A 10,861-nucleotide genomic window follows, 5' to 3' on the forward strand; every position below is an offset into this window, starting at 1 on the left:
TGTAATGAGCACTGGGCATTATATGCAACTGATGAATCACTAAATTCTACCCCCAAAACTAATAATACACTACATGTTATCTAAATTGAATTTCAATTAAAAACTGGGAAAAAAAGAGAAAGAAAAACAGAGTTTGACTTGATCACATTGAAAGATGTCCATTGAATACTGGACAGCAGACACTAAAATGGAGAGCTATATAACAGATTAGAGGAGATACTAGCAATATCTAGCCAACAATGGGGCTCTAATATTTAAATATGTAGGGATGGACACCTGGATGGCTCAGTCCATAGAGCATAGGACTCTTGATCTTTAGGTCATCATTTTGAGGATACATTGGATGAAGAGATTACTTAAACCAAAACATTAATAAGAAAAAACATAATAAAATAAAATATGCATGGAGATTTTGCAAATATGCAAGAAAAAACAAAAATTAATAGAAAAAGCAGGTAAAGGATGTCAACACATAAGTCACAGCTTGAAAACCACAAATGGTTAATCAGTATATGAACAATGTTCACTTATCAGGAGAAAATCAAATTAAAAATAATAAAATACTACTTTACATACATCTAGGTTTTAAAAAAAAACATCAAATGGTGTAAGGAATGTGAAAAATAAATAAACTTTAGGAATTTCCAGTGATATTTTTAAATATTTTAGAGAGAAATTTGAGAATTCCTAGTGAAAATAAATATTTTTATGTTTTAACTGAAAAAAAAATCCTCCATATCTACCTGTTTTAGGTCGACAAAGAGAAGCACACAAGGATATTGACAGCAACATTATTTTTAGTGACAATTAATTACAGGTCACTTGAGTGTTGCCTACCTACATAAAGAGAGAATTGTACATAATGGGAACTGAGCAACAGCCAAAAAGAATGAAGTGGACTTTCACAGAGCAACATGGAAAGATGTTTAAGATTTAGAGTGAAAACAAAGAATAATATCAGATCAGGGTGGCTGGGTGGCTCAGTCCGTTAACTGTCTGACTTGATTTCAGCTCAGATCATGATCTCAGGATCCTAAGATCCAGCCTTATTGCTGTCAATATCCTTGAATGCTTCTCTTATTGACACCCAGTGTGGAGCCTGCTCAAGGTCTTCTCTCTCCCTCTGGCCCTCCCCTCCCCACTCCACTCCACCCCACACCACCACCCACTCTCTTGTGTGCACTCCCACACACACAAAAAAAAGAATAACATCAGATTTACAACCCAAAGACATTTGTATAAATTTAATTTCCAAGCTCTTCTCCCATAAGCACATGTAACTAAATAAGCATATTTAAGATTAACTAGAAAGACATAATTTAAGAACTCTAGAGTTTTCACTTTTCTGAAGGAAGCAGAAATAGGAGCAATATTGAGATACACAGAAGAAAGAAAAGTAAAAACACAGCAAAAGAAGTGCTTTCAAGACACAGATGACAATGGTACACCATAGGAAATATATTCAATGGTATTGTAATAGCTTTGTATGGTGACACGATGGCAGGTATACTTGTGGTGACTACAGGATAATGTACAGATTTGTTGAACCACTATGTTACACACCGGAAACTAATGGAACATTTCATGTCAATTACACACAAAAATTAATGAAAATAAATAAATAAACAAACAAACTAACCAATTGTGCTTGCTCCCTTTACTTGAGGGGGTGTGAGGAATTCACATAAAATTCAAAATGATAGTAAAAAATAGAGGAACAAGTCATGTTTCCTAAATACAGGTGTATATACAATCCATTTAAAACATCTTTCACTACAGCAAATTTTCTATGGGATTTTTTTCTCTGAAAAACAGATTGCATTTACTCAGGAATATTTTTTTAAGGCTCTCTTGCATTATTATCATTATGATGCCATCATAAAAGTCATAATAAGTTAACATCAATCCTTTCAACAGAATGGTTTGGGAGTTACTTATCTAAGAATTATGTGCAGGAAGCCCGTAAGAACTGAGTGAGCTTATGGGACCTGTGGAAGGCACCGACTATGCATGTACAAAGGAGTGTGAACATGGATGGGTGAATGTAAACACCCCTACACCCAGGAGATTAACTGCCTACAGAACACACAGTCAATCTTGGGCTGAATTACAAGAGCTCCTTGCTTTTAGAGAGAAAGAAAATCATTTTCTTCTCATACCTGCCTGCCTTGTGTTCCAGGAGGACTTTTCGGGCCCAAAGAATTAGGGATGGAGAGTTCCCAGAGGACAAAGTCCCTGAGGCTCTGCAGTTATAACTACCACAGATACTTCAGGAACTAACCAGAGCTCCAACGTCAGTGAACCCCGTGCTTCACATCCTCTGTAAGTGAGTCTGGGTAGAGGGTAGCTGAGAGGCAGCTATACCAATATCAGCCAGAACATGGGAGGCAGGGAGAAGGGGACCTTTCTCTTCAGTCAGATCTGTGCTCCTTTCCATTCCTGAGTCAGTAATGATGAATTAGTCTCACAAAGGAGTAATAGAGACTGCATCCGGTCTCAGGTCAGGAGGCACATGTGAGAACCTGTGCTCTGAGGCCTTCTCTTTTACAATCCTTTTTGCCTTTTACACTGGAGGAGATAATGCTAAGTGAAATAAGTCAAGCAGAGGAAGACATTTATCATATGGTTTCTCTCATCTATGGAACATAAGAACTAGGAAGACCGGTAGGGGAAGAAAGGGATAAAGAAAGGGGGGGTAATCAGAAGGGGGAATGAAACATGAGAGACTACGGATTATGAGAAACAAACTGAGGGCCTCAGAGGGGAGGGGGGGTGGGGGAATGGGATAGACCAGTGATGGGTACTAAGGAGGGCACGTATTGCATGGTGCACTGGGTGTTATACGCAACTGATGAATCATCGAACTTTACATCGGAAACCGGGGATGTACTGTATGGTGACTAACATAATATAATAAAAAAACATTAAAAAAAAAACAATCCTTTTTGCCTTTTAGGATCTTTTGCTGGGTGGTGCCAGAAATGCAGAGAAGCAGGAATTTGTCCATAGGAGATTAATGGGCAGACAGGGTTGGAGAAGTATACCATCTGGACATTCAACTAGAAAACACAGGGTTTTCATCTATGAAAATGAAAATTTAGGAGATCTGGGGCAAAGAATCTGTCCACAAATGCTTGAATCATGGTGTAGGAATTAAATTTAATCTATAACTTCAGAAATTGAGGACACAGACCACAGTTGAGGGTCAGTGAGAGTCAGAAAGTAGTTCCTCAGATTTCAGCTCAATCTAAAGAATTTCTAAAAGCTACTGCCACCAAAAACAGAAAATAATGCACAGGTCATAGGATCATACAGGTATCTCTCCGTGGTTGGTCAGCTCAGTGATGTCTGAAACGATATTTGGGAGAGATTACTCACAAATCTGTGTGTGTTTATAGAGTTAGGCAGTCCTTAACGACCCCTCCATTTCTTCAAACAGGGCTTCCATACTGCTATGCTGGGGTCCTGTCCTGCAGCCTGGGAAAAAGCTTGTCCAGCAGGGTCTCTGCTTTTGTCATTGCCCTTCAACTTCCTAGGCTTCTTCATCCTGTCCCTACCTGGAACCAGTAGTCATTAGCTCTAGGTCCTCAGCCTAGTGATGCTATTGCCTAGCTCTGATTGCAATCCAAGATTGAAAGAGGAGGAGAAGAAGGACATACACAGTCTCAGATGCTTTACTTCTAGGGCTGAATAGGTATTTCAAAGCTTATTGGATGAACTGTAGATTAAAGAACAAGTAGGAACATTCCAGAGAAAAGAGGAGAAAGAAAGAGCCAGTGAGTGGAAGGAACAGATAAAATAATCCCCTGAAGTTGTACTCAGAAATGTTATCCTGGTGCTAGAAATAATTATCCCAAAGTTCTTCAGGAGACAAAGAGAACATACTTCTTGCTCTATACTTCCCCATGGACACTAATGTCTGAATTCCCATTTCTTCCATGTGGCTGTACCCTCCAGATTTTCACTCCTTCCATTCAATGAATCCCTAATTCTTTCTAAGAATACTCTGAAACCCCTGAAGTAGAAAAACTTCTTGGAAATGGTAAGGTTTGGGTAGCTGACTTGTAAGGCCTAAATGTCAAAATTTTGCAATGAGTAGGATCAGAAGATGCAATGAGCAAAGATAAAGGACAAAACCTAAACAATGAAATTGGTTTTTAGGGGAGTATTTCAGTTTGGCAGCCTGAGGTCGTACATGTTGTGGGTCATTGCAGCAAGGTCTGGGCTGAGCAAGAAGTATTACTTTATGCTTCAAACTTAAAAGTGAATGTATCTAATGAAACAAATTGTCAGATAGGCAGAGTTAAATGAATATAGTGCCTAAGACAGGAGAAGCTCCTTTGGTCAACGACTGGATGTTATTTTTCTATAGGTTTTTTTCCTGCAATTGCAGTATCTCCAATACTTTGTGGGCCACTCCACCAAGGCAAAGCAAAGACCTACTAGACAGAAACTGGATCATTATATTGAAGATGCAAAGAAAAATAGAAAGAGGATAAGAACTTTAAAGGTAGTCTTCATCACCCTTACACTATTACAATCAGAACAATCAACTTCATCTTCTTCAATGACAGGTATCACTCTCACATACCTATGGGCAATTTCTTAAGTTCCTTTTAATATTGTTTCTTTCAGAAGTCAAGAATACTAAAAATATGAAGATGCATAAGGGAAGGAGCAATTATTTGCCAGAATCTATACTTACTGAATTAAACTTTTTAGACAAAATGAAAATTGAATAACTTTATTTTCAGAGTGTCATTTTTTAAAGTTTAATTAAACCAAACTCAATTTGAAAACTCAGAATGGGGGTGGCATGGAGAACGAGGGACATGTATCTATCTGAGTCCCTATTTGTGCCAGGTTCCACTACTTATCTGTGCATATTGTTACAGGTAAATGATCACATGGTGGTCTGTGTGGTCATTAAAAAAAAACAAAAAGGAAGAAACTTATAAGTACAAGTTTAGAGACTCACCTCTCACAAAGGAGTTCTTAAGCAATTTTTTCTTCTCTTTACATTCTCCAAAAACATAACAGTTCTATTAAAAATAAAACTTGAACGAATCAAACATGTAAAAATAAACCATATTTCCTAAGTCCTCTATACACCTTAAAGTGATAGGAATGTCTCTGTAGCAGAGCACAAAGGATAGACAGATGGATTCACATGCTTTGGATGACCTGCTAGTATTCACAAATTTCACCTAAATGAAGCAAATTGTCTAAATTCATGTGTCTTCAGTCACGAGCTAATTTTTATCCTAATTTTACAGATCGCTAAAAGAAAGCTGTAGATATATGACAAAATATGACAGCACACCAAAATGGCAACATCTCCATTGAGGTTTCAGACTTCCTCTTGAATTGTTTTGTCAGGTCCCCCAGCTGGAAGTTCTGGTTGTCCCTGCCCCTCAGCCTCCTCTTCCTCCTGGCCATGGGAGCCAATAGTATTCTCCTTATCACCATTCGGCTGGAGGCCTCTCTGCATGAGCCTATGTACTACCTACTCAGCCTCCTCTCCCTCCTGGACATTGTTGTCTGCCTCACCGTCATTCCCAAGGTCCTGGCCATCTTTTGGTTCAACCTCAAGTCCATCAGCTTCTATGCCTGCTTCCTCCAGATGTTCATCATGAACTGCTTCCTTTCTATGGAGTCCTGTACATTCATGGTCATGGCCTATGACCGCTATGTGGCTATCTGCCACCCACTGAGGTACCCATCCCTCATCACGGACCAATTTGTAGCCAAGGCCGCCATTTTTATTTTGGCCAGAAATGGTATTTTAACAGTGCCTATCCCCATTCTATCATCCCGACTCAATTATTGTGGGAGAAATGTTATTGAGAACTGCATCTGCGCCAATATGTCTGTCTCCAGGCTCTCCTGTGATGATGTCACCATCAATCGCCTCTACCAGTTTGCTGTAGGCTGGACACTGCTAGGATCCGATCTCATCCTCATCTTCCTCTCCTACAGCCTCATCCTTCAAGCTGTGCTGAGACTCAAGGCAGAGGGTGCTGTGGCCAAGGCCCTAAGCACATGTGGTTCTCACTTCATCCTTATCCTCTTCTTCAGCACCATTCTTCTGGTCTTTGTGCTCACTCTTGTGGTGAAGGAGAAAGTCTCCCCTGATGTGCCAGTCTTGCTCAATGTTCTCCACCATGTCATCTTCTCAGCCCTCAACCCCATTGTTTATGGAGTGCGAACCCAGGAGATCAAGCAAGGAATCCAGAGATTACTAAAGAAAGTGTGGTAGTAAGGACAACTGGATATCTGCATTCCTAATATAGGATGAGTTTTGAATCAATAATGACAGAGTAGGTTGAAATTCATATCTATGAGTTATAATTCAAACTGTATAAATTGGATATTGTGTCTTCTTTAATAAAACTTAAGTTTCATTGTAGTTCCCTTTACTCTAACTTCTCCTTGAACAATATCCTTGACCTCTTCTGTTTTTTCCCATATACACGATCCTATTTTAACAAAATACTGGGGTCCTCGAGGCAGGTTTTAAAGTGAGAAATTAATGGTTTGGAATATATAGCGTTAATATGTCATGCCTTTACAATCATGAATATACAATTGTGGATATTTCTGGGTAGAGTTGTGTAAAGTGTAGTGCATTCTTATTCTTATTTTCACAGAAGGGAGCATATTGAAGCCAAAGACATGGGAGTAAAATTTCAATCCTGGAGGACAACATAGGCAACAACCTCTACGACATCGGCCAAAGCAAACTTTTTCATGATACATCCCCAAAGGCAAGAGAAACAAAAGATAAAATGAATTTATGGGACTTCATCAAGATTAAAAGTTTCTGCACAGCCAAGGAAACAGTCAGAAAAACTAAGAGGCAGCCCACGGAATGGGAGAAGATATTTGCAAATGACGCTACAGATAAAGGACTGGTATCCAAGATCTACAAAGAACTTCTCAAACTCAATACACGAGAAACAAATAAACAAATCAAAAAATGGGCAGAAGATATGAACAGACACTTTTCCAATGAAGACATACAAATGGCTAACAGACACATGAAAAAATGTTCAAAATCATTAGCCATCAAGGAAATTCAAATCAAAACCACACTGAGATACCACCTTACGCCAGTTAGAATGGCAAAAATAGACAAGGCAAGAAACAACAATTGTTGGAGAGGATGTGGAGAAAGGGGATCCCTCCTACATTGTTGGTGGGAATGCAAGTTGGTACAGCCACTCTGGAAAACAGTGTGGAGGTCCCTTAAAAAGTTAAAAATTGAGCTACCCTATGATCCAGCCATTGCACTACTGGGTATTTACCCCAAAGATACAGACGTAGTGAAGAGAAGGGCCATATGCACCCCAATGTTCATAGCAGCAATGTCCACAATAGCTAAATCGTGGAAGGAGCCGAGATGCCCTTCAACAGATGACTGGATTAAGAAGTTGTGGTCCATATATACAATGGAATATTACTCAGCTATCAGAAAGAACGAGTTCTCAACATTTGCTACAACATGGACGGCACTGGAGGAGATAATGCTAAGTGAAATAAGTCATAAAAAATCATTATTAAAAAAAAAAAAAAGAAGCTGTGGTCCATATATACAATGGAATATTACTCAGCTATCAGAAAGAACGAGTTCTCAACATTTGCTGCAACATGGATGGCACTGGAGGAGATAATGCTAACTGAAATAAGTCAAGCAGAGAAAGACAATTATCATATGATTTCTCTCATCTATGGAACATAAGAACTAGAATGATCAGTAGGGGAAGAAAGGGATAAAGAAAGGGGGGTAATCAGAAGGGGGAGTGAAGCATGGGAGACTATGGACTCTGAGAAACAAACTGAGGGCTTCTGGGGGGGGGGGATAGACCGGTGATGGGTAGTAAGGAGGGCACATATTGCATGGTGCACTGGGTGTCATACGCAATTAATGAATCATCGAACCTTGCATCAGAAACCAGGGATGTACTGTATGGTGACTAACATAATGTAATAAAAAAACATTTAAAAAAATTTCAATCCTAAATGATGGTATGTTACTATTGGTGTGTAATTGGGTCTGCAATTGGGTGATCACTCAAAATGAGCATTGCAGGAAGAGAGGGGTTTTGCATGGATTTCTCATTCATGCAACAAGTCATGTGTTTCACTATATTTAAGAGACTCCTAAATTCTCCTCCCCAATGGATTTATGCTTTGGACATTTATCTTTAGAATCCAAGCTGTCATAATTTATGGTATGCCCACATAGTTCTGCTAATGAGTTAAAGATTGCAAAATTGTACTATGTGATCCAGTAATAATAATTAAAAGTTTTGAAAACATACCATCTAAATATCTAAACATTTTTTTCATATTAACTGGATAGTTTCTAAGCATACTTTGCATCCTGGGAACTTTGTTAGCTATTAAACACAAAAATAGATTGAATATTTTTGCTGTGAGAGCTCAAAGTTTGGTTAGGGAGAATATAAATATGAGTTCCAGGAATATATTATTCTTGATGGGAGAGAATGAAGAATGGAATAAGGCACCCGTAGGCAGTAGGATACCTGGCAAAATAAGAAAGCACTAGATAGAGGGTAAAGGTCCGAATTGTAAGTCTTGCACAACTACCAAAAAAGGGGTGGGTTCTTGGGAACAAATGAGGTGGTCTGATTGTGTTTCACGTTACTCATCTGCTACCCCTGAGAACAGTGAACAATTTGTTCTAGAAGATCCTTTCTAAATGTTAGCTCGTGTGCTTCATAACAACTTAGAAATGTGTTTCCTTGTTTTGACCATGGAAGAAAAATCGCTCAATACTCTAATACCAATATTCTCTTCAAAATATGGGTTTTTCAGCCTTGACTGATTCATCCTTGTACTACTTAACCTTTCATTCAGCAAACTCTGTCCATTTCTTTGTCTTCTCTATCTCACAGTGAAGAACAATAAATGGATATTTTATTCCTCTGCTCCTAGATATCACTGTCTGCTACTATTTTAAGAATACTACATCAAAAACTAAGGATATACTGTATGGTGACTAACATACCATAATAAAAAATTATTATAAAAAAAGAATAAACATGTACTCACATAATTAAGAAGTGATAGTTAAAAGCACATAGTCAACATTTTACTTGGAATAATATATTTCTCAAAAGTGAAAAAAGAACGTTGGGGCATCTGGTGTGCTCAGTCAGTTAAATATCTGCCTTCAGCTCAGGTCATGGTCCCAGGGTCCCAGGATCAAGCCCTGTGTCAGGCTCCACCTTAGCAGGGAGTCAGCTTCTCCCTCTCCCTTTCACACTACCCCTCCCCATGCTCGTGCTCTCTCTATCAAATAACTAAATAAAATCTTTTAAAAAATAAAAATAGAATGTCCAGATCCAATGAGGTTCATACCATAGATGTGCTTTTCTTTGTTACTTCAAAAAGAATTCTCCAATATCTCATTCTCTCACATATTTCAACATAAGATTAAATGACTTGGTTTAAATGCAGGTAATACCAACAGGAAGGTCTTACAAGTAGGAAGATATAATATGCTAAGGTAAATTTAAGCTATAATCTCTTAGGGAAGATTAAAAGTCTACCAGTTTTAACACTATCATATATTAACATCTACTCATCAAGGGACCAAAAACCTTCAGGACTGACCTCTACCATGGTCACATTGTACAACAAACCCAAATCTCCCCAGTTAGCTGTTAGAAAACGAACAGGGAATGCCCCAAAAGGGCTACATCAGGGGATTTAAAGCGTGTACCACCCAAGACTGAGAAAATCTGACACAAGTCTTCTCTTCCAAATAGACTGGTAAGATCTTTGTATTTAAAACATATATTTTTGAAAGCTTTGCACTGACGTGTTGATATGCAACTTTTACACATTTATGGCTCCCATCAAAGCAGTATTAACACAAAAAAGCAGTATTGACAGGTTCATTTCGTAAACAAGGGGAACAGATTAGCGATGGCCTTATCCCAAAAATAACTGATACTAATAAGAATCTCCTCCAGAACAATGCTGTTCAATGTGAGCCACACAATTTTAAACGTTTTAGTAGTCACGTTAAAATATAAAAAGTTAAATTGATCCTAATAATGTACCTTACTGAATCCAATATATCTAAAACATTATAATTCCACCACATAATCAATATAGGAAAATTTAATAATAACATATTTTACATTCTTTTTCTGCACTAGGCCATCGAAATACAGTGTGTATTTTATATTTACAACATATTTCAGTCAGGACAATCACACTGCAGGTGCCCAGTAGCCACGTGTGGCTAGTAGGTGCTACACGGGTCGGATCCGCACTAGGTCTATGGCTTCAAAGGCAAATGAAAAATGGGTAGGAGAGCAATTGAATTGAGAAAAATTTATCCTTCCTGGAAAAGAGCTAAAGCCAAATTCTTTCTAAATGGCTGTGATTTTTCTCTTTCTTATGTTTTTCCACATGGAGAAAAGAAAGATGGATAAAAAGAAAATGGATAATAACGTCTTTGTCCTAAAATGCTACATGACGTGAGTGCTTATGTCCCAGCACCAATGTGAGAAGAGTAAAATAAGAGAACGCTCATTTTTTGGCTTCTTACAACACACAGCCCTCAAATCCTACAGAGACAGATTTTAAATAGAGCCATGTATAAACCTTGGAAGTCACAGAACCTAAGGAAAGATGTAAATAGAGACTTTACTCATGATAAGGCAGGAATATTAGTGCTAGGGGAAGCACTGGATGTTAGTGTCAAAGGTTGCTCAAAAGGTAGAAGATAACAATCATATTTTGTAATTCTTTAAATTTTTCTCAACAGTATTTACATTTACAAATGAATATTTTAAGTTAGTTATTTTGTGCTCTATTATTT

At 38.1% G+C, this 10,861-nt stretch overlaps 1 protein-coding gene across 1 annotated transcript; it reads left to right on the plus strand.

The window, feature by feature from the left end:
* Positions 1 to 5,311: 5,311 nt before the first annotated feature.
* On the plus strand, positions 5,312 to 6,259 carry LOC103681446 (olfactory receptor 56A3-like). Its single transcript, XM_008711009.1, has one exon. It carries the CDS (start codon positions 5,312 to 5,314, stop codon positions 6,257 to 6,259), a length of 948 nt encoding a protein of 315 aa, XP_008709231.1.
* The last annotated feature ends 4,602 nt before the right edge of the window (positions 6,260 to 10,861 follow it).

The sequence above is a fragment of the Ursus maritimus genome, unplaced genomic scaffold (assembly GCF_017311325.1).
Source record: "Ursus maritimus isolate PB19 unplaced genomic scaffold, ASM1731132v1 scaffold_16, whole genome shotgun sequence".
Taxonomy (NCBI): domain Eukaryota; kingdom Metazoa; phylum Chordata; class Mammalia; order Carnivora; family Ursidae; genus Ursus; species Ursus maritimus.